The sequence below is a fragment of the Erinaceus europaeus genome, chromosome 16 (genome assembly GCF_950295315.1).
Source record: "Erinaceus europaeus chromosome 16, mEriEur2.1, whole genome shotgun sequence".
In the NCBI taxonomy this organism is placed as follows: Eukaryota; Metazoa; Chordata; class Mammalia; order Eulipotyphla; family Erinaceidae; genus Erinaceus; species Erinaceus europaeus.
Window position 1 is genome coordinate 68,494,885 of NC_080177.1, and position 24,692 is coordinate 68,519,576.

General features: G+C 51.9%; 1 protein-coding gene across 3 annotated transcripts; it reads left to right on the top strand.

Moving 5' to 3' along the window:
- The first annotated feature begins 2,703 nt into the window (after positions 1-2,703).
- Positions 2,704-24,233, top strand: TGM1 (transglutaminase 1). 3 transcript variants are annotated; one of them, XM_007536257.3, is made up of 15 exons: positions 2,704-2,850; positions 3,915-4,220; positions 4,347-4,535; positions 5,436-5,684; positions 6,130-6,248; positions 6,354-6,461; positions 6,847-7,021; positions 7,415-7,553; positions 7,671-7,774; positions 12,134-12,222; positions 14,448-14,601; positions 14,708-14,989; positions 15,101-15,261; positions 15,878-16,014; positions 23,817-24,233. In XM_007536257.3, exons 2-15 carry the CDS (start codon positions 3,920-3,922, stop codon positions 24,040-24,042), a joined length of 2,433 nt encoding a protein of 810 aa, XP_007536319.1. In that variant the 5' UTR covers positions 2,704-2,850; positions 3,915-3,919; the 3' UTR covers positions 24,043-24,233. The 3 variants fall into 3 exon arrangements, with proteins under 3 accessions (XP_007536319.1, XP_060031267.1, XP_060031269.1); XM_060175284.1 differs by lacking the exon at positions 2,704-2,850 and adding an exon at positions 2,989-3,005; XM_060175286.1 differs by lacking the exon at positions 2,704-2,850 and adding an exon at positions 3,043-3,213.
- The last annotated feature ends 459 nt before the right edge of the window (positions 24,234-24,692 follow it).

Consider the following 24,692-nt stretch of genomic DNA (forward strand, 5'->3'; position numbering starts at 1 on the left):
GCTGTGGCCGCCTGCACCACCATTCCTGTTGCCACCTGTTCCGGGAAAGGGGAGAGGGCCAGGCTCACCCTGCTTGGCGTTGCTGTGCCGTATCTTTGGAAAACCAAAGAAAACTCTGGCATTTGGGACAGGATCAAGCCTGGGTTTGACTTGGCCTCCTGATTTAGAGCTGGGTCTAGGTTTCAAGCTCGGATGGAGCTTGAGTTCAGGCCCTGGTTTAGATTGGGCTGCAAAGCAATGCTAATTCTCTCTAACCAGGGGCTTCAGAGAAGTTCCTCTCCTCACGCCTGTGCCTTCCAGATGCCCGTTTCTGTCCTGGCCATCATTCACCACAACCCAGAAGGCTGTTCTCAGGATGGGGCCAAGGCACCACTGCTCCACCCTGTTGTAACAACAGTGTCAAGCCCCACAGATGGCATTCTGTGGTTGAAGAACCCTGAGAGATACTTGATCCCACTTGATCCTCAAGCTCTCAAGGATGAGATGATTAGGCCCATTGTACTGATGAGGAAACTTACTATTGAGACGCACCCAGGGCCAGGAAGGGAGGGTGGTGCAGTAGTACAGCAGGACTTAACATGCAGAGGGTCAGGGTCTCAGGCTCAGTGCCTGAAACCACATATGCCAGAGTGGCACTCACAAATGTGCATGCACACATACACATGCACACACACACACAATTTCTCTTTATAACTTTTTTTTCCTCCAGGGTTATCATGGGGGCTCAGTGCCTGCTCTATGAATCCACTGCTCCTGGAGGCTATTTTTTTTCCCTTTTTGTTGCCTTTGTTGTTTATCATCATTGTTGCTATTATTGTTGTTAATTGTTGTCATTGTTGGATAGGACAGAGAGAAATCGAGAGAGGAGGGGAAGACACAGAGGGGGAAAGATAAGACACCAGCAGACCTGCTTCACCACCTGTGAAGCGACGCCCCTTGCAGGTGGGGAGCCAGGGGCTCGAACTGGGATTCTTGCACTGTCCTTGCACTTTGCACCATGTATACTTAACCCGCTAGGCTACTGCCTGGCCCCCTCTTTTTTTTTTTTTTGCCTCCAGGATTATTGCTGGGGCTTGGTGCTGGCACTACAAATCCACTGCTCCTGGTGGCCATCCCCCCCATTTTATTAGATAAAACAGCGAAATTAAGAGGAGGGGCAAGTAGAGAGGGAGAAAGAAAGGCACCTGCAGACCTGCTTCACCACTTGTGAAGCAACCCCCTTACAAGTGGGGAGCCGGCGCTCAAACTGTATGTATATACATACACGCTCACACACACAGTCCAGGCTTTGGAATCCCTGAGGCACTCAGCCTCCTAGATGAGGACAGGGGAGTGGCTCGGGTTAGGGCACTGAGTCAAACTTCTCAGGGTGGGGAAAGACTCATCCATTGAAACAAGAGGGAGAGTGTGACAAGGCATTCTCCTGGTTTCCTGAAACTTTAACCTGGATGCACAAGTGCTCTCTCTCACACACAGAAACTTTCAAAACCCTGCTGCTCCCTGTATCCATGGTGATACACAAAACAGCCTCTCCAAAAAGTCTGCTGGCTGACCTGCCTCATACCTGCCCGCAGGGAACATGGTCTTCCACTGCTGCGTTCTTGGAGTGTTCTGGTGTTGGGTCAGCCCCCACCCCCCCCCCCCAAATCCCGCCACCGGGCTTGGGGTTTAGAGTTGGGTAAGGAAATTGTCAATGTGAATATGGAGGGCTCATAGCTAAGTCCTGGAGGCTCTATCCAAGGCACCTCCCTGCCTGGTGCATCACCAAACTTGGTCTCTCCCCCAGTTTGCCAATCCTGCCAAGACAGGATGGAGGGATAAGACCCTATGAGCAGAGTGTCAGCCCTCTGAAGAGCTCCAATGAGAGCCTCCCTGGATGTTCCCAGCCTCTCTGGCAGCCCAGCATTACTCCCAGAGCCAGGGTGGAGCTGGGGTGCACACAAGGCCAGTGCCTAGAGCTGGTTGGTTAGGGTTCCCAGGAGAAATTCCAGGTTGGAGATTCTGGTAGACCAGACACTCCTCCCAGTCAGCAGAAGGCTTTATAGCCTGGGAAGGGGTCTCAGTTCCCACATAAGCCTCCCCCAAGCTCCTAGGCTGTGGAGAGAAAAGATTGCTCCTACTTGGAGACTGACTCCATCCCAAAGTTGAGGGTGCACAGGAAGGTTGGGGCAGTTCATTCAACACCGGGGCTGTGGGGCAGCTGGAGGAAGGAGGGACTGACGATGGGTGGGGGTCAGAGGAGCAGGTAGAGCCGGCAGGTCAGGGGCTGGCTGGTGGAGCCAGTCTGAGAGCCTGGCTACTGAAGTCACCGAGTCAGCCAGGGATCCTGGGACCTCCCTGGGCAGGACAGCCCCTGGCTGGTTTCACAGGGCTGAGCTCAGCTCTGAAAGGGGAGCTGAGTGGGGCTACAGATAGGGCTATGGGTACCAGGGGCACTCTGCCCAGTTGTCCACAGAAAAAGGGGCTCCTTCCACACCCCGTTTGACAAGAATCATCTGGTCCCTCAGGAAAGGCCCCCCCTAAGGTCTCCTTCCCCCCCCCAGTCTCAACCCTGACAGACCCTAGCCCCGCCCCTCAAACCTTGACCCCGCCCCAACACCTGGGTCCTCAGTTCCTAGAAAGGGAAAGACGGTTCCCACCAGAGACCCGCCCCCCACACACACAGGGATGGAGCAACTCTGCTTCCCCTTCTTCGTACCAGCCCCGCCCCACCTTCCCCTCTCATAAAACCACTCAGCAGCCAGCCCTGTACTTTCCACTCGGGAGGCGCGACCTACCTGTCCGTCCCATCAGTCCCTCCTGCTCCACCCCGGCCAGCCTCGGGCCCAGTGCTGCCATCGCCAACACCAGGTGAGAAGCTCCAATGGGCCCTGTGCTGCCCAGCCTGGGGATACCCTCTGGGGACTATGCCAGCCCAAGTTGGCTGGCGAGGTGGGGTGCAGGCTAGCCTGAACCTGTCGCCCCGACACCAAGACTCCGCACCTCCAGACTGAGCATGACTCCAGGTACCTGCGCAGGGCCCCTCCAGGCAGCTCTGTGCTGCTTCTTTGATCCAATGTGAGGAATGCCAAGGATGCCCCCCAACCTCGCACCACCCTCCTGTCTTACTGCAAGGAGCCTTGGGTCATCTGCTAAGGAATGAGGCCTGGAGGCATCAGCAGGGACCAGCAGTGAAGGGAGAAGACCGGAGCCTGGTCTGGGTCACATCTCACGGTGTCCATGCAACTCTGGCAATGGGCCTCCTGGGAACAGTTCTCTACTGGGTGCCTGGTTTGGGGGTGATGTCTGAGGGGGAGGGGGAGAAGACTCCTCTACAAAGGGAAATTTCTCTAGGTGGAGAGTCTGAGAGCCAATGAGATAGCTTACTTGGGAGGATGCCTGTTTTGTCAGACACCTGAGCTGGGTTCGAGCCCGGCTCCCACTGCACTGGGGGAAGCTTGGTGCTGTGATTGTCCTTTTTTTCCTTCTCTCTGTTTTTTTTTAAATTATATTTATTTATTTATTTAGATAGAGACAGAAATCAAGAGGGTAGGGGGTGATAGGGAGGAAAAGAGGCAAACCTGCAGCACTGCTTCACCACTTGGAAAGCCATCTCCCTTCAGATGGAGTCTGGGGGCTTGAACCTGGGTCCTTGCACATTGTAACATGTATGTTCAACCAGATGCACCACCAGGTGCACCCCCCCTCTCTGTCTCTCTAAATCTGAAGATGGCAGCCCAGAGTGGTGGCATCCTGGTGATGACAACAACAAAAAAAAGTGTTTGAATAGGGTCTGTGGGGACTGGGGAATGGACCTCTGGTCACAAGCATATCATTTTGGTCACCTAACTGGAATGGTCAGTGTGGTGGGTTAACGGGTAGCCCAGCCAGGGAGGTCTGAGCTGATCCAAGACTGCTTCACCTCTCCCATGCAGGCACGATGGATGGTTCTCGCTCAGACGTGGGCCGCTGGGGCAGGAGCTTTTGGCAGCCCTCTGGCACACCTTCCCCAGAACCAGAGCCAGAGCCGGAACCGGACCGCCGTTCTCGCCGAGGGGGCCGCTCCTTCTGGGCCCGTTGCTGTGGCTGCTGCTCCTGCCGGAACGGGCCAGATGAGGACTGGGGATCTGAGCCCTATGGAGACCGAAGCTCCAGGGGACGTGGGTCCAGCGCCGGGGGTCGGAGGCCTGACTCCCGGAGTGGCGGCACTGTGAACGCAGCTGGAGATGGCACCATCCGAGGTGAGCTGACCTGGTCACCTCTGCTGAGCGCCAAACAGCCTACACAGGGGGTTGAGGCCTGGCTGGGGAGGCTGGTGGTGGGGGCTCCCCAGAGGGCCCGGCTGACCCAATGCCCCCACCTTGCAGATGGTATGCTGGTGGTGACTGGTGTGGACCTGCTGAGCTCGCGCTCTGACCACAACCGCCGAGAGCACCATACAGACGAGTTCGAGTACGACGAGCTCATCATACGCCGAGGCCAGCCCTTCCATATAGTACTTTTCCTGTCCAGGCCCTATGAGTCCTCCGACCGCATCGCCTTAGAGCTGCTCATCGGTCAGTGGGGCCTGTGTTGAGGAGGGCAGAGGGGGCTGACGGGCGTGTTTAGGCTTCTCCCCACCCCATCCTCTGTGCTGGTCCAGGCAGATGCACGTGTGACTGTCTCCAGGGAGTGTCTCGGGGAGGGTCTTTGTGACCCTGTTTTCCTAGGTGCAGCCTCTTTAAGGCTTCAGGGCCACCTGCCTCGGTGGCCTTTCTTCTAGGAGCTTACTTCAGCATTTCCTTCCGCCTCTCTGCTTGTGTGTCTCTCTCTGGGTCTATTCTCCTGCCCCAGCCATGACCAGTTGTCTGTCTACTTTCTCTGTCTCTCTGTCCTGTGGCCCAGGGCAGGCTCTCCTCTCAGTGCATTGACTGCTTGTCATGGACTTCCCAGGCTGGTGATTATGCTGCTGCCAGGGGCAGGTGACTCTGCACACCCTCTGATTAGGGCCTAACCCTGCCACCCTGACCTCTCATTTCCTAGGTCCCCTCACTACCTCCATCAGGGCTCTGGAGGCTGAGCCCCTGGGAAGCAGGGAGGACCCAGCCTTCCAGACTTGGATGGCCTTGCCCACAGGCATGGAGCATCCGGCCTGCATGGCTGGGCCCCTCATGCCTGGCATTGAGGTGGGCAGGCAGGTGGGCAGGTGACAGTGACCTGGTCACTCCCACCCACCTCCAAACTCGGTGTCAGGGGAACTGGTTTGGGATGTTGGACTAGGTCCCTGCCCTGACATGCGGGCAAGCCTCGGGTGGGGACAGGGCTGTGCTCAGAGAGACTGTCACAGGTGATGGCCCAACTCAGGGACACACACATACAGCCTCTGGCTCATGCACATTCTGGGTGGGGCTGGGAGGCCAAGGTTCTGTCCTGCTTGAGGAGACCTTCGGAGCTAATTGCTGCTTCCCCCACTCCAGGCAGCAATCCCGAAGTGGGCAAGGGTACCCACATCATCATTCCAGTGGGCAAGGGGGGCAGTGGCGGCTGGAAGGCCCAGGTGACCAAGTCCAGTGGGCAGAACCTGAACCTCCGGGTCCACACTTCCCCCAATGCCATCATCGGCAAGTTCCAGTTCACAGTCCGCACGCGTTCAGAAGCTGGCGAGTTCCAGTTGCCCTTTGACCCCCACAATGAGATCTACATCCTTTTCAATCCCTGGTGCCCAGGTGAGCCTGCTGAAAACAGGAGCTGGGGGTGTGGGGGGATGGGAGTAGGGAACCAGACATCACTCTGTTACATATGCTGCCAGGGCTTGAACTTGGGACCTCATGCTTGGGAGTCCAATGTTTTATCCACTGTGCCACCCCCTGGACCACCAGAACTGCCTTTCCTAGGAGCTGGAGAGGTGTCTGGGTGCCTGATCTTAGGAGAAGTCATGATTCCTTTGTCGAGGCAAGGGGGACCTGCAGCCAGTGTAGACGGGTGGCTGGCCTATCCTCTCTTGTTAGAGGACCCCAACCTCAGAGACACCCCCCCATCATGTCCCCTCTGATGCCTCAGAATAGTATTCTCGCCGTCCTTCTGAGACATGAGTCCTGTAGACATGGCCTAGGGACCACAGGACCCTTGGGGAGACCTCTTGGGGCCTTGACGTGTGTTTTGTGGATGCAGATGACATTGTGTATGTGGGCCATGAAGACTGGCGGCAGGAGTATGTGCTCAATGAGTCTGGGAGGATTTACTATGGGACAGAAGCTCAGATTGGCGAGAGGACCTGGAACTATGGCCAGGTACCCCAGGCCGGGCCCTGTGCACTGGGGGTAGCAGGGTGGGCACTGGAGACAGCTGGGGAGCTGTGAACAGGCAGCAGTCACCTCTGACCTCTCTCCTCCCAGTTTGACCATGGTGTTCTGGACGCCTGCCTGTACATCCTGGACCGGCGAGGCATGCCCTACGGGGGCCGTGGTGACCCCGTAAGCGTCTCTCGGGTCATCTCTGCCATGGTGAGCAGCCTCCCACCTCTGACTCCTCTGGGGTACCCATGGTGCCCTGGCCCTCACAAATGGCATTGTGGAAAGGGTTTCAGTTTACACACACACACAGACACACACACACACACACACACACACACACACACACAAACCTCTTCCTGACTCCCAGCCCAGCTTTTGTGGAATGCAGAGCCAAATGCCATACTCTCGGCACACCCAGGGTTCATTCACATTCCTGTGTCAGACCTGTGTGTGTGTGTGGGGGGGGGGTAGCAGAGGACTCTAGAGGGGAAGGTGGGGCTCTGTCCTGAGGCATTTAGGACTGCAGGCTCATGGGCTGGGGATCCCAGGGCAGAAGCTGAGCCTCCCTATCCCTGACCCCTGCTGTCCTGGACAGGTCAACTCCTTGGATGACAACGGGGTCCTGATTGGGAACTGGACGGGCGATTACTCTCGAGGCACCAACCCTTCAGCGTGGGTGGGCAGCGTGGAGATCCTCCTCAGCTACCTGCGCACAGGCAGCTCCGTGCCCTATGGCCAGTGCTGGGTCTTTGCTGGAGTGACCACCACAGGTAGGGGAGGAACTGAGGCAGGAACTCTACAGGCCTGAGGGAGTGGAAGTCAGGCTCCACTTCAACTGGCCCAACCCAGCGGTGGCTCCAGAGCGGAGCAGGCGGGGGTGGATGGCAGGCTGGCCTTAATTATTAGTAATTAGTGTTAAGAACCCAGAGAGGCTCCAGGGAGAAGAGGGAGCAGGGTAGGCAGGGACCAGGTCAGGCAGGTGGCCCGGCTTCCCCTGACCCCCAGCACTCCCTGGCCTAGAGGTTTCCTGACCCTGATGGCCCCTGACCCAGCTGGGCTGCCTCCAGTTGCCTTCTCCCCCACTCCCATTTTTCCTGTCCTGATGTCTCAGATGCCCCCTCCCCTGTCTTGGGTCCCAAACCCCAACCCTGGCTCCTCCACAGTGCTGCGCTGCCTGGGCTTGGCCACCCGGACCGTCACCAACTTCAACTCAGCCCATGACACAGACACATCCCTCACCATGGACATCTACTTTGATGAGAACATGAAGCCCCTGGAGCATCTGAACCATGACTCCGTGTGGTGAGGCTGGGACCACTGCCTGTCCCGGGGATGGGGGTCTGAGATCCTGACTCCTTGGGGGCACCAGTGAGGCCCTGACAGACCCCCAGACCTGGGCCTCCTTTCCTGCTTCCCCAGGAACTTCCACGTGTGGAACGACTGCTGGATGAAGAGGCCAGACCTGCCCTCAGGCTTCGATGGATGGCAGGTGGTAGATGCCACACCCCAGGAGACCAGTAGTGGTGAGGCAGGGCCCTGCCTGGCCCTTGTGACCCCACTTTGGCCCCCTGACGATCTCCCACTTAGAAGGAACTCCAGAGTTTGAGGGCAGGATTGAGCCAAAAGCCAGGGTACTTTCAGTGCACTTATAAAGGGGTTACTGTACAGTCCTTAGTTTAACACCATTTCTTTTTTTATTTAATTTATTTTTTATTTTTATTTTATTTTTTTATATTTATTTATTTTCCCTTTTGTTGCCCTTGTTTTATTGTTGTAGTTATTACTGCTGTTGTTGTTGTTCGATAGGGCAGAGAGAAGAGGGGAAGACAGAGAGGGGGAGAGAAAGATAGACACCTGCAGACCTGCTTCACCACTTGTGAAGCGACTCCCCCTGCAGGTGGGGAGCCTGGGCTTGAACTGGGATCCTTACTCCGGTCCTTGTGCTTCGCGCCACATGCGCTTAACCCACTGCGCTACACCCAGCTCCCAACACCATCTTTCTATATAAAGTTTGCCTAAAATAAGCAGAGGAATTTTTATCAGCCAGGCTGTATGCCTTGTCCTATGCATGGCCCAGGTATAAACCTCAGCACCACTTGGGAATGCGGCTGCATCAGAAGAGACCCTGTAGCTGTATTGTCTAGTCTTTTCTCCCTGTGGTTTCTCTCTCTGAGTATCTATCTATCTGAATGAAAATATGGCCCAAGAGCAGTGAAATCACACCTCTGCAAGGCCCTGGCTTAAAAAAAAAATCTTTAGACACTTTTTTTTTTTTTTTGGATAGAAATAGAAATTGAAAACGTTGGAGAGGGAGATAGGTACAGAGAGAGACACCTGCAGACCTCCTTCACCACTTGTGACACTTCCTCCCTGCTGGTGGGAATCGGGGGCTTGAACCTGGGTCCTTGCACACTGTAATGCATGCAGTCAACCAGATGTGCCACCACCTGGCCCCAATTTTGTTTTAGGTTGGGTTTATCTATAGTGATTACCATATTCAGCTTAAAAGTCAAGAGTGAAGAGAATTCAGTGAGGAGTGTCTTTCTGCCTGCAAAGTCACTGGTCTCATTTGTTTTCTTACATATTCTGGAGGGGATTTATTAAGGGACCTATATCTAGTGCTAAAAGTTACTGTAAGTAACAGGTACTTACAAAGGGAGATAAGATAGCGCAGTGGGTTAAGCGCAGGTGGTGCAAAGCGCAAGGACCGGCGTAAGGATCCCAGGTCGAGCCCCCAGCTCCCCACCTGCAGGGGAGTTGTTTCACAAGCGGTGAAGCAGGTCTGCAGATGTCTATCTTTCTCTCCTCCTCTCTGTCTTCCCCTCCTCTCTCCATTTCTCTCTGTCCTATCCAACAATGATGACAACAATAATAACTACAACAATAAAACAACAAGGGCAACAAAAGGGAATAAATAAATAAATAAATAAATAAAATATTTTTAAAAAGGGAGATAAAAGTACAGTAATGGGGGCTAGGCAGTAGCCTATCGGGTTAAGTGCACATGGCGCAAAGTGCAAGGACCGGCATAGAGATCCCAGTTCAAGCCCGCAGCTCCCACATGCAGGGGGGGTCACTTCACAAAAAGTGAAGAAGGTATTCAGGTGTCTATCTTTCTCTCCCCCTCTCTGCCCTCCCCCCCTCTCGATTTCTCTCTGTCTTATCCATCAACAACGACAGCAATGACAACAATAATAACAACAACGATAAACAACAAGGGCAACAAAAAGGGGCAAAGTGGCCTCCAGGAGCAGTGGATTCATAGTGTAGGCACTGAGCCCCAGCGATAACCCTGGAGGCAAAAAAAAAAAAACACAGAGTACAGAAATGAGCCATGTAAAATGTAAGTTCCCTATTTTCTGTCAGGAATATTTGGTTTTGCTTTCTTGTAAGTAACTTACTTTGGAGAACTTGCCCCAGTCCTGATGTGTCAGGCACCCAAGATCTGTTTATAAAAAGTGCCCAGCTGGCTCAGCTAAATAGCTCACTTGGATAGTGCGTTGCTGTGCCATGTGCACCATTCAGGTTTGAGCCTGGGGCCCCCACATTAAAGAAACCTTTGGTTGCTATGGTCTCTTTTGCTGTCTCTCTGTCTCTGTCTTGGGGGGTGCATGGGGTGGGAAATCGCACCCTGTTGAAACTGGGCTTGGGACCTACTCCAGGGCTTTGCAGGATAGCAGGGAGCTGCCACCCAGAGAGGTCATGAGAATTTCTGCAGGGCACAGGGCCTTGGTAGGCAGCAGAGGAAATGTGGTCTTGACATCTCCCTTGTTGACATGCACACTCCCCCCTTCACTGAGTCCCGCCGCTGTCAGTCATATTGCTGACAGTTGTATGTACCCTGTGTAGAAAAATCAGGCTTTAGCGGAGACAGCATCCCTCCTCAGGCAGGGATAACGTGCTGCTGACATCACCCTCCGACTGGTCTCTTTCTTGTGAGTACACGTTACCTCAGCCAAGGTTTATGCATTCTGTTCTCAGACAGGTTCCCCGGCCGCTTCCCACCCAGAAGCAGCCAAGCAGACCTGCCCCTCCTACTTCCTTCCTCCTGCCTCTCCTTTCCTTACTGGAATCCAAATGCTCTGACTTAGCCTGCACTCCTCCCTGTCTCTAGCCTGACCCTTGTCTTCCGGCTGTCCCTGTGAATGGTGGGCAGTGAGTTGTGCAGTCCAGTGTTGGGCCAGCCTGGCTTAGGACCCAGGAGCTCTGAGCTCCAGTTCCTGTTCTGGGGTGTGGTGAGGTGACCTGCCAATATCAGCCTTGATGCAGTTTGATGGCTTCTTAGCTCTGTCATCCTGAGCAAGCTCGCTATAGCTTAGGGCCCTAGTATTCCTGCATGTAACATGAGAATAATATATCCCACCTAAGGTGAGTGGGAAGATTACAGGAGACCATTATACACTGAGAGATTATGTTCCAGGGTGCCTGGAACGTAGTCACAGCTCAGTAACTAGTCCCCTATGCTCTCTGCATCTAGCCTTCCTGTGAGGTCCTGACGTCTACCCTGCCTCAATGAGCTCCATTTCCCCATCCACTGAAGGAGGTTGTAGAGCTAGATGTTTGTTTGTTTGAGCTATTTAGATTTGCTTACTTATTTACAAGACAAAGGAGGAGGAGAGAGAGAATCAGAGCATCACCATGGCATGTGTGCCAGGGGGTCAAACTCGGGACCTCATACTCGAGAGTCCAATGGCTTATCCACTGTACTGCCTCCCAGGCCACTGTAGATATTTCTAGGTGTTTTCCAAGCTTCCTTTCTATTATATGGCTTCATCTGACATTCTGTCTCCTCTCCTGCCAAGCCTTCTTCCTATCAACCTACCTCTTCTATCTTTCTTTCTTTCTTTCTTTCTTTTGTTGTCCCAGGAGCTTTACCGATGCAGGCTGACATTTGGGAGTAAAGAGAGATGGGGAGGGGTGGGAGCAGGTGAGACACCACATCACCAAAGTGACTTCCAGTGTGGTGAGTGCCGGGCTCAGAGCTAGGTCACATTCACGGGAAGCAGGTGCACAATTCAAGTGAGCTGTTTTGTCAGCCCAAACCACCTCTTCTAGAAAGTTCTCCTAAGCACTGTGAGGACAGAGTCTACTTCCCAGAAGCACCCCCTCTACCCTCCCCAGAGATGGAGCACATGAGCCACAGAGCTGAGGGGTTGTCCTGGACCTTTCTAGAATGTTGGGTGCAGTACTATTGATTTTCTAATTGGGACACAAAGGGACTGTGGGTTCTGGAGTAGTCTCGATGAGGTTAGGAGGATCTGACCCTGTGGGTTACAGTATCTAACATGCAAATTAAGTCAGTGGAGACAGAGTGTGTGGAGGGTTTGTTGCCAAGGCAGTCTTGTCCCCAGGTCTCCTGCTCCCACGGACTCTGCTCTGTTTGGCCCCCACTGGGTGGACTGGGGAGCAACTGATCCCAGAGGTATAAAATCTGGGTGGTGGAGGTCGGGCGGTAGCGCAGTGGGTTAAGCGCAAAGCATGCTGCAAAGTGCAAGGACCGGTGTAAGGATCCCAGTTTGAGCCCCGGCTCCCCATCAGCAGAGGGGTTGCTTCACAAGCAGTAAAGCAGATCTGCAGGTGTCTATCTTTCTCTCTCCCTCTCTGTCTTCCCCTCCTCTCTCGATTTCTCTGTCCTATCCAACAATGGCATCAATAACAACAATAATAATAACCACAACAATGATAAAACAACCAGGGCCGCAAAAGGGGGAAAAAATAGCCTCCAGGAGCAGTGGATTTGTGGTGCAGGCACCGAGCCCCAGAAATAACCCTGGAGGCAAAATATATATATATATGGGTGGAAAAGATTCTTCCCCTGGATAGGAAGGGGCCTCCTTTCCCTCCTGGGCCTTCCCACCTTCATTCTGCCTCCACACTCCTAGGCATCTTCTGCTGCGGCCCCTGCTCTGTGCAGTCCATCAAGAACGGTCTGGTCTACATGAAGTATGATACACCCTTCATCTTCGCCGAGGTGAGGACCATACCCGGTGCCTTCCCAGAGGCATCTGCTACTGTGCTGGGCTTTCTGGCCCTCAAATCACTGCTGATAGCCAAACTGTGTTACCTTGAGCCAGTCACTCATTGGGCGAGTCTTAGTTTCATCAACTGTTTAAAAAAAAAAAGTGGGGAGGGATAATAATGCCTGCCGTGCTTCCTGTACTCAGGATCAAAAGAGATAATGGATATGAAACTGCTTTACAAGTTGTAAAGTCAGCGAATGAGCATACGGGGAATACTGTTATTAATGTGAGGTGCACTGCAAGGAGCCTCCCAAACCAGCCTCCTCCCTGCTCCTGGGCTCATCTGCTCTGCCTGGGAAGTCTCCTGGTCCAGGGATATTGGGAAGCTGCCACCTGAGTACTTTTACGTTTTGTTTTGTTTTGTTGTTGCAGGGGCTTCACTGCTCCAAGCCAACTTTTCAGATAGAAAGACACACGAGGGGGTGGGGGCAGGTAGTGGTGCACCTGAGCGCACATGTTACAGTGAACAACGACCTGGGTTTGAGCCCCCAGTCCCCACCTGCAGGGGGAAAGCTTCACAAGTGGTGAAGCAGTGCTGCAGGTGTCTCTCTCTATTTCACCCCCTTCCCTCTTGATTTCTGGCTGTTTCTATCCAATGAATAAATAAAGACAGTTAAAAAAAAAAAAGCCTGGGGGCCAGGCAGTGGCGCACCTGGTTAAGTGCACACACTACAGTGCACAAGGACCATAGTTCAAGCCCCTGGTCCCCACCTGCAGGGGAAAGCTTTTACAAGTGGTGAAGCAGGGCTAAGGTGTCTCTCTGTCTCTCTCCCTCTCTGCCTTTCCCACTCCTCTCAGTTTCTCAGTCTCTAACCAATAATATATTTTTTAAAAAAGCATGCATGGCAAGAAAAAATTCTCTTTTTAATATTTATTTATTCATTTTCCCTTTTTGTTGCCCTTGTTATTTTTTTATTGTTGTAATTATTATTGTTGTTGTTATTGATGTCTTCGTTGTTGGATAGGACAGAGAGAAATGGAGAGAGGAGGGGAAGACAGAGAGAGGGGGAGAGAAAGACAGACACCTGCAGACCTGCTTCACCGCTTGTGAAGTGACGCCCCTGCAGGTGGGGAGCCGGGGGCTCGAACCAGGATCCTTACACCGGTCCTTGCGCTTTGCGCCACCTGCGCTTAACTGCTGCGCTACCGCCCGACTCCCAAGGAAAATATTCTTAAGGAAGAGAGGCACACAGGGAGGGAGAGATGGAAAGGCACTGCAGCACTAAAAGTCCCTTCAGTGTGGGGGGCTTGGCTTGAACCTGAGTCCTGTGTGCGGCAAAGGAGCATACTGCCCAAGTGAGCTACCTTGCTAGCCAGAGAAATTATGTGTGTTTATTTATTATTTTTAGAGAGAGTGTGAAAGAGACCACAGCACTGAAGCTTCCTTCAGTGTGGTGGGGCCCGACTCAACCTTGGGTCTCTTACATGGCAAGGCAGCACACTAACCAAGTGAGCTATTACTCCAGCCCTTATTTATTTATCTTATATTTATTATTATCTTTATTTTCATATTGGATAGAGATAGCCATAAATTGAGAGGTAAGAGGGTGATAGAGAGGTGGTTGGGAGGTGGCACAAGGATCTAAGCAAGAATTCAGGTTCGAGTCCCTGCCTCCCCATCTGTGGGGGAGACGCGTCACAAGTGGTGAAGCAGGTCTTCAGGTGTCTGTCTTTCTCCCTCCCACTCTGTCTCTCCTCTCAATTTCTCTCTGGCCTATCCAATAAAAATGGAATAAATGGTCTCCAGGAGCAGTGAATTTGTAGTGCCAGCACCAGCCCCAGCAATAACCCTAAAGACAAAAAAGAAAAGAAAGAGAAAAAGAGAGAAAACTTTCTCTCTGCTGGTGGGGACTGGGGCTTGAACCCAGGTCCTTAGGCACTGTAACGTGTGTGTTTAACCAGGTGTACCACCCCCCTGCCCCAGCCCTGACTTACTGGCTTAGCACTAGAGCACTGCTCAACTCTGGTTTATGGTGGTGCCTAGGATTGAACCCTGGACTCCAGAGCTTCAGGCATGAAAGTCTGTTGCACTGGTGTTGGTGTCATCTCCCACTTTTCACCTTTGGCTCCAGCGATCACTGTGATTCCTGAGATCTGGGGCAAGTATGGCAGGAGGAGTGGTCAGGACCACACCTGTCCTGACACCTGCCGTCTGCCACCCCACCTCCCCACATAGGTGAACAGTGACAAGGTATATTGGCAGCGACAGGATGACGGCAGCTTCAAGATCGTGTACGTGGAGGAGAAGGCCATTGGCACGCTCATTGTCACCAAGGCCATCGGCTCCAACATGCAGGAGGAAATCACTAGCCTCTACAAACACCCAGAAGGTACCGTCTTCCCAACCCAGCCAGCCACAGCCATGGCAGTGCTCCCTCTGGGCACCTGCCTGCTTGAGCCCTAGCTCTGCCTTCACCCCTGACCCTTGACCCCTAGGCTCTGAAGCAGAGCGGAAAGCAGTGGAGACAGCGGCGGCCCATGGCAGTAAACCCAATGTGTATGCCACGCGGGATTCAGCTGAGGACGTGGCCATACAGGTGGAGGCACAGGACGCCTCGGTGGGGCAGGACCTGATGCTCTCTGTGGTGCTGACCAATCGTGGCAGCAGCCGCCGAACTGTGAAGCTGCACCTCTACCTCTCCGTTACCTACTACACCGGGGTCACTGGCTCCGTCTTCAAGGACAGCAAGAAGGAAGTAACACTGGCGCCGGGGGCCTGTAAGTGCATTTTCCCTGGCACACCCCCCCCCCAAACAACTGTGGTGAACACAGGGCATGGGGAACCCCCTCCAGAAAGGCAGCCTCCTTGACACTATCTCTTCTCCCCAGCTGACCGTGTGGAGATGCCCGTGGCCTACAGGGAATACAAGCCCCACCTGGTGGACCAGGGGGCCATGCTGCTCAATGTGTCAGGCCATGTTAAGGAGAGCGGGCAGGTGTTGGCCAAGCAACACACCTTCCGTCTGCGCACCCCAGACCTTTCCCTCACGGTGAGCTTCCCGGGCAGCTGGGGGTGTGGAGCATGGGGTGGGGGCACTTAGCCAGGAGGGGGCATGGGGTGGGGAACACTTAGCCAGGAGTGGGCCTGGGTGACAGCGCTTCTGGGAGAAGGGACTGATTCTGGGCTCTTGGGCCTCTGTTTCCTCATCTGTAAAATGAGATCGAGGCCTGGTGGTGGCGCACCTGGTTGAGCGCACATGTTACGGTGCGCAAGGACCCAGGTTCGAGCCCGTGGTCCCCACCTGCAGGGGGAAAGCTTCACAAGTGGTGAAGCAGGGCTGCAGGTGTCTCTCTGTCTCTCTCCCTCTCTATTTCCCCCTTCCCTCTCAATTTCTGGCTGTTTCTATCCAATAAATAAATAAATAAGTACAATAATAAATCATTTAATAAATAAAATGAGATTGCACAACCCCAATTCTGAGGTAGCTTCAGTAACAGGCAGTTGGGGTTTCTTCCCTGATTTGGGGGGAACCACTTCTCAGGGGGCCAGAAATGTGGGAGTCAGCAAGGTCTTGAGGCTAACGTGTTCGCCTGCTCTGGTGGAGCGCACGGTCGCCTGTGCGTCCCTGGGTCCCTGACTCCAATACGGACTCCTTTCTCTCGCAGTTGTTGGGAGCAGCGGTGGTTGGCCAGGAGTGTGAAGTCCAGATTGTCTTCAAGAACCCCCTACCCACCACCCTCACCAATGTCGTCTTCCGGCTCGAAGGCTCAGGGCTACAGAGACCCAAGATCCTCAATGTTGGGTGAGTGTCCTCCTGCCACTGCTGCTGCCCTGGCCTCCCAGGCTGGCCTGGGCCCCAGATCCACTTGCTCTCCTGCCTGCACTGGTGCCTGTCCCCTCAGAGCAGCCGGGAGCCAGCCTGCAATTCCTCCCGAGTCAGGAGGCCTGCTGCCTGCCCGGTGCCCTCGCCCACACTTGCCCCTCTCATTAGGGAGCTAAGACTTTACTTCGGCATCATTAATGATGCATCATTAAGGTTTGCCCAACACTCAGGAGCTAACCAATGCCTTTCAGGAAGATTATCTCACTTGAAGGCTATAAAAACCCTCTCAAGTGTAGTAGAAACCATCATGTGACTAAAAGCAAAGCTCTGGGATCTCAGAGCCTTAGGCTCAGCCCCAGCTTCCTCCCTTCTGGGCCAGGTGCCCTAGGCAAATGACTTATCTCCTAGCATCACGCTTAAGTGGGTAGAGCAACAGTCATTGGCACTGAGGGCTGGGTGAGACTGAGAGGAGATGATGCACAGGGAGCATTTAGCATAGAAAGTGCTCTGTCAGGGGTACCTGTTCTCTGGGTCTCTGACACTGTCAGCCCCATTTACAGACAGACAGCTCATGTAAGGCTTTCACTCTGTGCCATGCACAGGTCTTGGGCTTGTGACCTGGCTTATGTTGTGAATGGAAGAGAGGCCCCAGGCCTCTGTCCTCACCCAGCACCTCCCATCTTAGACCTAGACCAGTGAGGCTCTGTGCCCGGCAAAGGCACCTGCAGTGCCTGGGCCTGGGCCATCATCTCTGACACAGACCCTTCCCTCCCCGGGAGCAGCCAGAAAAGGCCAAAGACTGACCTTTGAGATTAGCTTCCTGGGGGGGGGGGGGGAGTTGGGATGTGATACACAATTGACATGTGCCGGGACCAGATTCTGAGCCACTACATGAGAGTGCCTGCGCAGGAAGCTTCACAAACCAGGGCATGCTGCTCCTGTGTCTCTCCTCCCTTTCTCTTCCTTGCCTTCTCTCTGTCTCCCTTTCTTTCTTTTTAAATATTTATTTATTCCCTTTTGTTGTCCTTGTTGTTTTATTGTTGTAGTTATTGATGTCATCATTATTGGACAGGACAGAGAGAAATGGAGAGAGGAGGGGAGGACAGAGAGGGGGAGAGAAAGACAGACACCTGCAGACCTGCTGCACCGCCTGTGAAGCGACTCCCCTGCAGGTGGGGAGCCGGGGGCTCAAACCGGGATCCTTTTACCGGTCCTTGTGCTTTGCGCCACGTGCGCTTAACCCGCTGCGCCACCGCCTGACTCCCTCTGTCTCCCTTTCTTTTTTCCCCCTGCCTTCAGTTGCTGGGGCTCAGTGCCAGCACCACAAATCCACCATTCCTGGTGGCCTTTTTAAATTTTTCTTGGATAGGACATGGAGAAATTGAGAGAGGAGGGGGAAATGAAGAGAGAAAGATAGATACCTGAAGACCTGTTTTGCCATTTGTAAAGTGTCCCCCATGCAGATGGGGATCCAGGGGCTCAAACCCAGATCCTTACATGTCCTTGCACTTAGTACTGTGTGTGCTTAACCAGGTGTGCCACTGCCCAGCCCCCTCTCTGACTCCCTTTTCTTCTCTGTCTCTCACCTTCCATTTCTAAAAAAGAAAAGGGGTGGGGGAATCATGCAAAGAGTCCCAGTGATAGCCCTAGTGACCAGAAAGAAAGAAAGAAAGAAAGAAAGAAAGAAAGAAAGAAAGAAAGAAAGAAAGAAAGAAAGAAAGAAAGAAAAAGAAAGAAAGAAAAGGGGGCCAGGCAGTGGGTCACTAGTTGAACACACACAGTAGCATGCACAAGGACAAGGTTCAAGCCCTCCCACACACACTCCCCATTTGCAGGTGAGACACTTCATGACTGGTAAAGCAGTTCTGCAGGTATTTATCTATCTATCTACCTATCTGTCTGTCTGTCTGTCTATATCTTCCCCTCCCATCTTAATTTCTCTGTGTGTTATCAAAAATAAAAATAGAAAGAAAAAAAAAGAAATGGCTTCTGGAATCAGGCTTTGTAGGGCTGACACCAAGACCCAGTGATAATCCTGGTGGCAATAGAGGGGCTGAGAGAAGCTATGTTAAGGGGTCCATCGGGGAGAAAAGGGTCCCTGTCCTCCTCCCTCACAGGCTCTGTGGTGAGTGTCCTTTGCCAACAGGCACACTCCCCTTGAGCCTACAAGGCAACTTAGAAAATGGAGTTGGGGGAGTCGGGTGGTAGCATAGAGGTTAAGTGCATGTGGCGCAAAGCGCAAGGACCAATATAAGGATCCCGGTTCAAGCCCCCCCAGTTCCCCACCTGCAAGGGAGTCGCTTCACAGGCAGTGAAGCAGGTCTGTGTCTATCTTTCTCTCCCCTTCTCTGTCTTCTCCTCCTCTTTCAATTTCTCTCTGTCCTATCCAACAACTATAAAAATAATAAGGGCAACAAAAGGGAAAATAAATAAATATAATAATAAAATTTTAAAAAATGGGAGTTGGGACTCCCAGTAGCACGTCCTATAGGTGTCCTTACCTGTAGGTGATGGAGGGAAGGTTCCCCTGTTCTGAGGGGTCCCTGAGCTAAGCTTCCCTTGGCAACTTCACCCAGGAATGAGGCAAGGACCACTGTGTTGGTCTTTGAGAGACTGGCTCTCTCATAGCCAGGGACTTCAGATAAGTCCCTCTCCACTTAAGACTCATCTCCCCAACCAGAAGACAGATGAGGGGGTCTGGATGATGGCAGGCAGAGGCTGGCACCTTCCTGGCAAATGAAGGCCCAAGGGGATAGTCTAGAAGCTGTTGGTGGAGATATGCTAGATTCCAAGACAGGTGTTACTTCACTCTCATTTGCAAATCAAAGGCTGCAGTATGGAACTCCATTATAGCAGAAGGTATGCCACCCAGCGTGGTGACTGGTCACTTAATAAACATTCCAGAACTTACTCCTCCACCAAGGCAATCACCAGGGGAGGTTGAAAGTATAGGCCAATCCCTCCTTGGGAATTTCCCTCAGAGGCTGACTCATATTCTCTGCAATGTCCCTAAGGTGGCTTTCTTGGTAGTGATGATGGAGGGGGGGGGAGCAGGCAGTATGTGTGATTTTAAATGTGTCTGAAGAAAAATCTAAAAAGATGGTCCAGGAGGTGGTGCAGGGGCTAAGGCACTAGACTCTCAAGCATGAGGTACTGAGTTCAATCCCCAGCAGCACATGTACCAGAGTGATGTCTGGTTCTCTCTCTCTCTCTCTCTCTCTCTCTCTCTCCTATCTCATTAATAAATAAATAAAATATTTAGAAAAAAAGAAAAATCTAAATTTTTTTTTAAGATTCATTTATTGGGGTAGGAGAGATGGATTGATGGTTATGCAAAAGATTTTCATGCCTGAAGCTCAGACATCCCAGGTTTAGTTCCAGGCACCTCCACAAGCCAGAAATAAGCAGTGCTCTAGTAAAAAAAAGAATGAAGTAAAAAATTTTTTTGATTCATTCATTTATTTATATATGATAGAGAAACAGAGAGAGAGAACTTGAATATTACTCTAGCACATGCAATAGCCGGGATCAAACTCAGGATCTCGTCATCACTTCACTAGAGGAAGTGCTCTAGAGGAGTTTGTTGTTGTTGTTGTTTGTTGTTTGTTGTTTGTTTATTTTTTTCCTCCAGGATTATTGATGGGGCTCTGTGCCTGTACTACAAATCCACTGTTCCTGGAGGCCATTTTCTCCATTTTGTTGTTTTATTGTTATTGTTGTTGTTATTGCTGTTGTTGTTGGATAGGACAGAGAAAAATCGAGAGAGGAGGGGAAGACACAGAGGGGGAGAGAAAGACATCTGCAGACCTGCTTCACCACCTGTGAAGTGACTCCCACTGAAGGTGGGGAGCCAGGAGCTCAAACCAGGATCCTTGCTCTGGTCCTTTTGCTTCGCATCATGCGCACTTAACCTGGTGGCCACCCGCTCCCTTTTTTTTTTTCTTTCTTCTTTTTTAATGTCTTAAGCACTAGTAATGTGGCTGAACAGGTAGAGACTAGAAGGGCAATGCCAACTCGGTCATAAGCTCTGATGTCCTTATCAGGGAACTGGTCTTGTTACTTGTGCTCAGTTACAAGTTCACTCCAGCTTTGGTCGCGTAGATGTGTTTGCCCTGAAGTTGCAAACTTTAGTGTGACAAAGAACTTTCCTGACACAGAGACCAGGGATCTTGACATCCCTAAATGAAAGCTAGAAAGCAGTGTCTCTCGGACAAGGTTCTGAACTAGTCAGTCCAATTATTGCATGAGTTAAATGGACATTTGAAGACAGGTCTGAGCCTAAGCAACCTTAACTTTCTGTCTGTGGAAAAGTAGGTACAAATTGGGAGTCTGGTGGTAGTGCAGCAGGTTAAGCACACGTGGTGTGAAGTGGAAGGACCAGCATAAGGATCCTCGTTCGAGCCCCCGGCTCCCCACCTGCAGGGGAGTTGCTTCACAGGTGGTGAAGCAGGTCTGCAGGTGTCTATCCTTCTCTCCCCCTCTCTGCCTTCCCCTCCTCTCTCCATTTCTCTCTGTTCTATCCAACAACAATGACATCAATAATAACTACAACAATCAAAAACAAGGGCAACAAAAGGGGAAATAAATAAATTTAAAAAAATTTTTAAAGTAGGTACAAATTAAACACAAAAATTTGTAACCCATCACAGTATAATGTACTTGTTGATACAGACTTAATTTCTAGCTATATAATAGGGAGTATTCTATTTTTTTTATAGATACAGAGAGAAATTGAGAAGAAGCAAGAGAGATACATGCACTGCTGCTTCACCACTTGTGAAGCTTTACCCCTGCAGGTGGAGAGTAGGGGCCTGAACCAGGGCAATGTGTGTGCTCTACTGGGCATGCCATGGCCCAGCCCCTAGAGTAGGGAGTCTAGACATTAAGTCAGTGAACTAATATGAAGGCTATACATAAACACAGATATGAATATAGATACAGATTTATTTTAGATCTGTTTTATGCTGGGGTTTTTTATTTGATTTGTTTACGTATTTAATTATTTATGATAGGACAGAGAAAAGTTGAGAAGGAAGGGGAATACAGAGAAGGAGAGAGAGCTAGACACCTACAGACCTGCTTCACCGCTGGTGAAGCAACCTCCCTACAGGTGGGAAGCCAGGGGCTTGAACCAGGATCCTTGGCGCTGGTCCTTGCGCTTCATACTATGTACGCTTAACCTGGTGCGCCACTGCCTGGCCCCTTTATTTGCTGTTTTTCAATCATGTGTTGTGACTTGTCCAAACTGTTCGCATTATCAGTGTGGGAGGAGTGGTTTCATCTTCATGTAGCTCTTTGTCTGTTTTCCTCCTTTGGAGAGCTCAGAGACACCGCTACTACCAACTGATATCACCTTCTTCCTTTTAAAAATTTTATTTACTTATTTATTTATCATTGGATAGAGATGGAGAGATACTGAGAAGGAAGGGGGAGATAGAGAGGAAGAGAGACAGGCACCTGCAGCCCTGCTTCACCACTTGTGAAGCTTCGCCCCTGCAGGTGGGGAGCAGGGGCTTGAACCCAGATTCTTGCGCACTGTGATGTGAACGCTTAAACAGGTGCGCACTGCCTGGCCCCTCACCTTCTTCCTTTACATTCACTTCCACTTTTACAGAACAGAATGTGGGGGTCAGAGAAGTTCAGTCACTTGTCCTAAATCACACAGCTAACAGAGGTAGGAGTATAAGGTGGTCCAGGGAAATACTTGAGAGCACACACCAAGCTAAGTGTTTTGCCACAAGGAAGAACTAACTAATCCTCAAACTCGAGGTGTTGCCTCATTCCCTTGGAGGACAAGGCATCTGCTCAGAATAGGGGGCCAGAGGTAAGGATTCAGGCAGTTGTGGGTAAGGAAGATACTGGCAACATTGCAGGTGTGGTGTCAATGTCATCGTCTCACTGTGTAAAGTGCTACCTGCAGTTGGTGAAGAGGCACAGAGAAGAAGGAAGGAATTTCTCTAAGGGCAGGAGGTGCCCAGGGAACCTTTATTGGGTTGGTGGTATGAGCCAGGGCTAGAGGCAGCCCAGGTGGGTGTAAGGAAGGGAAGAAGCTGGCATGCCGGTGGGCAGGAGGAATGATGGGGGGTGGTGAGTTCCTGCAGGTGGATGGGGCTGAGTCACAGCGAGCCTGCAGGTCGGGTTAGGGAGCTCTTGTCTCCTTCAAGCACTGAGGAAGTCCAGCCCTTGGTGAGATTCCTTCACCTCTGAGTGGTTAGAGACTGTAATAGAAAGCAGATGGGAGACTAGGAGGACAGCGATAAGTCTGGTGAACTTGTGACTCCAGAAAAGTGGGGGGAGGAGAGGGGCTGAAAAATTGATTTCAGAGGTCCGTGTAGAGAGATAAAATAAAGATAATGGGGGGCTGGGCGGTAGCACAGCAGGTTAAGCTCGCATGGCACACAGCACAAGGACCAACGTAAGGATCCCGGTTCAAGCCCCTGGCTCCCCACCTGCAGGGGGTCGCTTCACAAGCAGTGAAGCAGGTCTGCAGGTGTCTGTCTTTTTCTCCCCTTCTCTGTCTTCCCCTCCTCTCTCAATTTCTCTCGGTCCTATCCAACAACAACAACAACAATGACAGCAACAGTGGCAACAAAAATGGGAAAAAATAGCCTCCAGGAGGAGTGGATTTGTCGTGCAGGCAGAGCCCCAGTGATAACCCTGGAGGCAAAAAAAAAAAAGAGAGAGAGAGAGAGAAAGAAAGAGAAATAAAGGAAAGAAAAGAAAAGAAAGGAAAGGCAATATAGTGTCTCTGTCAGTCTCCTTTTACTGCACATATACAACATGAGAGTGGATGTGAATTAGGGAGAAGAAGGGAAGATTTACCTTTTTGATTCTGAGGTAATAGTCTTTCGTTATTGAGGGATGTTTATGTGCTCCTTAAAAACTTTTTTTAATTTATAGGGTACAGACAGAAACCGGGGGGGGAGGGGCAGGTGGTGGCACACCTGGTTGAAGACACATTACAATATACGAGAATCCAGGTTCAAGCCCCCAGTCCCCACTTGCAGGGAGAAAGCTTTCAAGTAGTAAAGCAGTGCTATGGTTGTCTCTGTCTCTCTCTTCCTCTCGGTCTGCCCCTTCCTTCTTGATTTCTGGCTCTCTCTATCCAGTAAATAAATAAAGATAATTTAAAAAAGAAAGTAAAAACTAAAGAAACAGAGGGAAGGGAGAGATAGAAGGGGATACCTGCAGCACAGCGTCACTGCTCATGAAGCTTTCCCACTGCAGGTAGGAGCCGTGGATTTGCACCCAAGTCCTTGAGCATTTTAACATTTGCCCTCAACCAGGTGCGCCACCACCTAGCGCCCCTTCCTGCTTCTTTGAAACGACAACTGCGGCAGAGATAGTTCATTTTCTTCCACATTCTTTCTTGGCCAAATGCAAAGTATTTGATAATTATGTATTGAGCTCCAGCCTAGCCATTTGAAGACTCTTGCATCCTGGGTGCCCCCCCTCCCCCCAGCAGGGTAGGATGGTCTGGCCAGGGCAGGAGCACTGGGCTGGAAGGCAGGCAGTGCAGCTGCTTTTGCCCAGCTGTCCGTGAAAATGGGAGGGCGGAATCCGGCTGAGCAACTGTTGGGTGACCACTAGTCTAGCTCTGTGGAGGCAGCTGAGGACTTGACAGCTGGGCTTTGTCTTCCTGGCCGTGGTGAGGAGACTCCAGCTGAGCCCAAAATGACTGAAAGGCTCCACTTTCTGCTCCCGGCTGCCATGTCTGTCCTTCCTTCCCGCTCTCCCTTCTGTCACCTGAGTGAGGCCCCTGACCCTGTCTCTACCCACAGGGACATTGGAGGCAACGAGACAGTGACATTGCGGCAGACGTTTGTTCCCGTGCGCCCAGGCCCCCGCCAGCTCATCGCCAGCTTGGACAGCCCCCAGCTCTCCCAGGTGCACGGCGTCATCCAGGTGGATGTATCTCCCGCCTCTGGGGATAGGAGCTTCTCAACTGCTGGAGGTGACAGTCGCGAAGAAGAGAGCATCCCAATGGCATCTCGAGGTGGCGCCTAGCCCCTGGGGCCAGCAGCAATGGGACTGGAGTCTGATGCACAAGGACACTGCCTCTGGATCGGGCACTGCCTCTGAGCAGCCCCCCCCCCCCCCCCGGGGAGCTCAGGTTGGGAGGCCGTGACACCTGGGGAGGGAGCCTGGCTTCACTTGCACTGGGCCATGAAGATGCTAATAAACTGTTTTGTAATGAAGCTGCGGTTCTGTCCATCTGTTGGGCCTGGCCAGGCCAAGGAGTGTGGACCCACTATCTGTCCTGAGACACATATAATCTTCTTAATGCTCTGGTTCTGAGCTGCAGAGCTGGCAGGGCAGCAGTGGTACTAGTTCAAGAGTTAGGGAGCTTGGCCTGCGTGGTGTCAGGACAACCTTTGTCCCTCACTCCAGGACGCTTCTACCAATCAAAATCCTCTAATAGTGGTCCTGGAAGTGCACACAAGACATTGAACTTTCATGTATGAGATCCCAAGTTTGACCCCAGCAATACATATATCAGAGTGATGTTAGGTCTCTTTTCTCTCTCTCTCTTTCATTAATAAATAAAAATTTTGGGTGGCACAGCGGGTTAAGCGCACATGGCACAAAGCACAAGGGCTGACACAAGGATCCCGGTTGGAGCCCCTGGCTCCCCACCTGCAGGAGGTTTGCCTCAC

Bases quoted from the DNA above. Each gene is read 5' to 3' on its own strand.
- TGM1 (XM_060175284.1), top strand. The intron at 7,022-7,414 runs GTAGGGGAGGAA...GCTCCTCCACAG, and splicing joins TGCTGGAGTGACCACCACAG to TGCTGCGCTGCCTGGGCTTG. The intron at 7,775-12,133 runs GTGAGGCAGGGC...CCACACTCCTAG, and splicing joins ACCCCAGGAGACCAGTAGTG to GCATCTTCTGCTGCGGCCCC.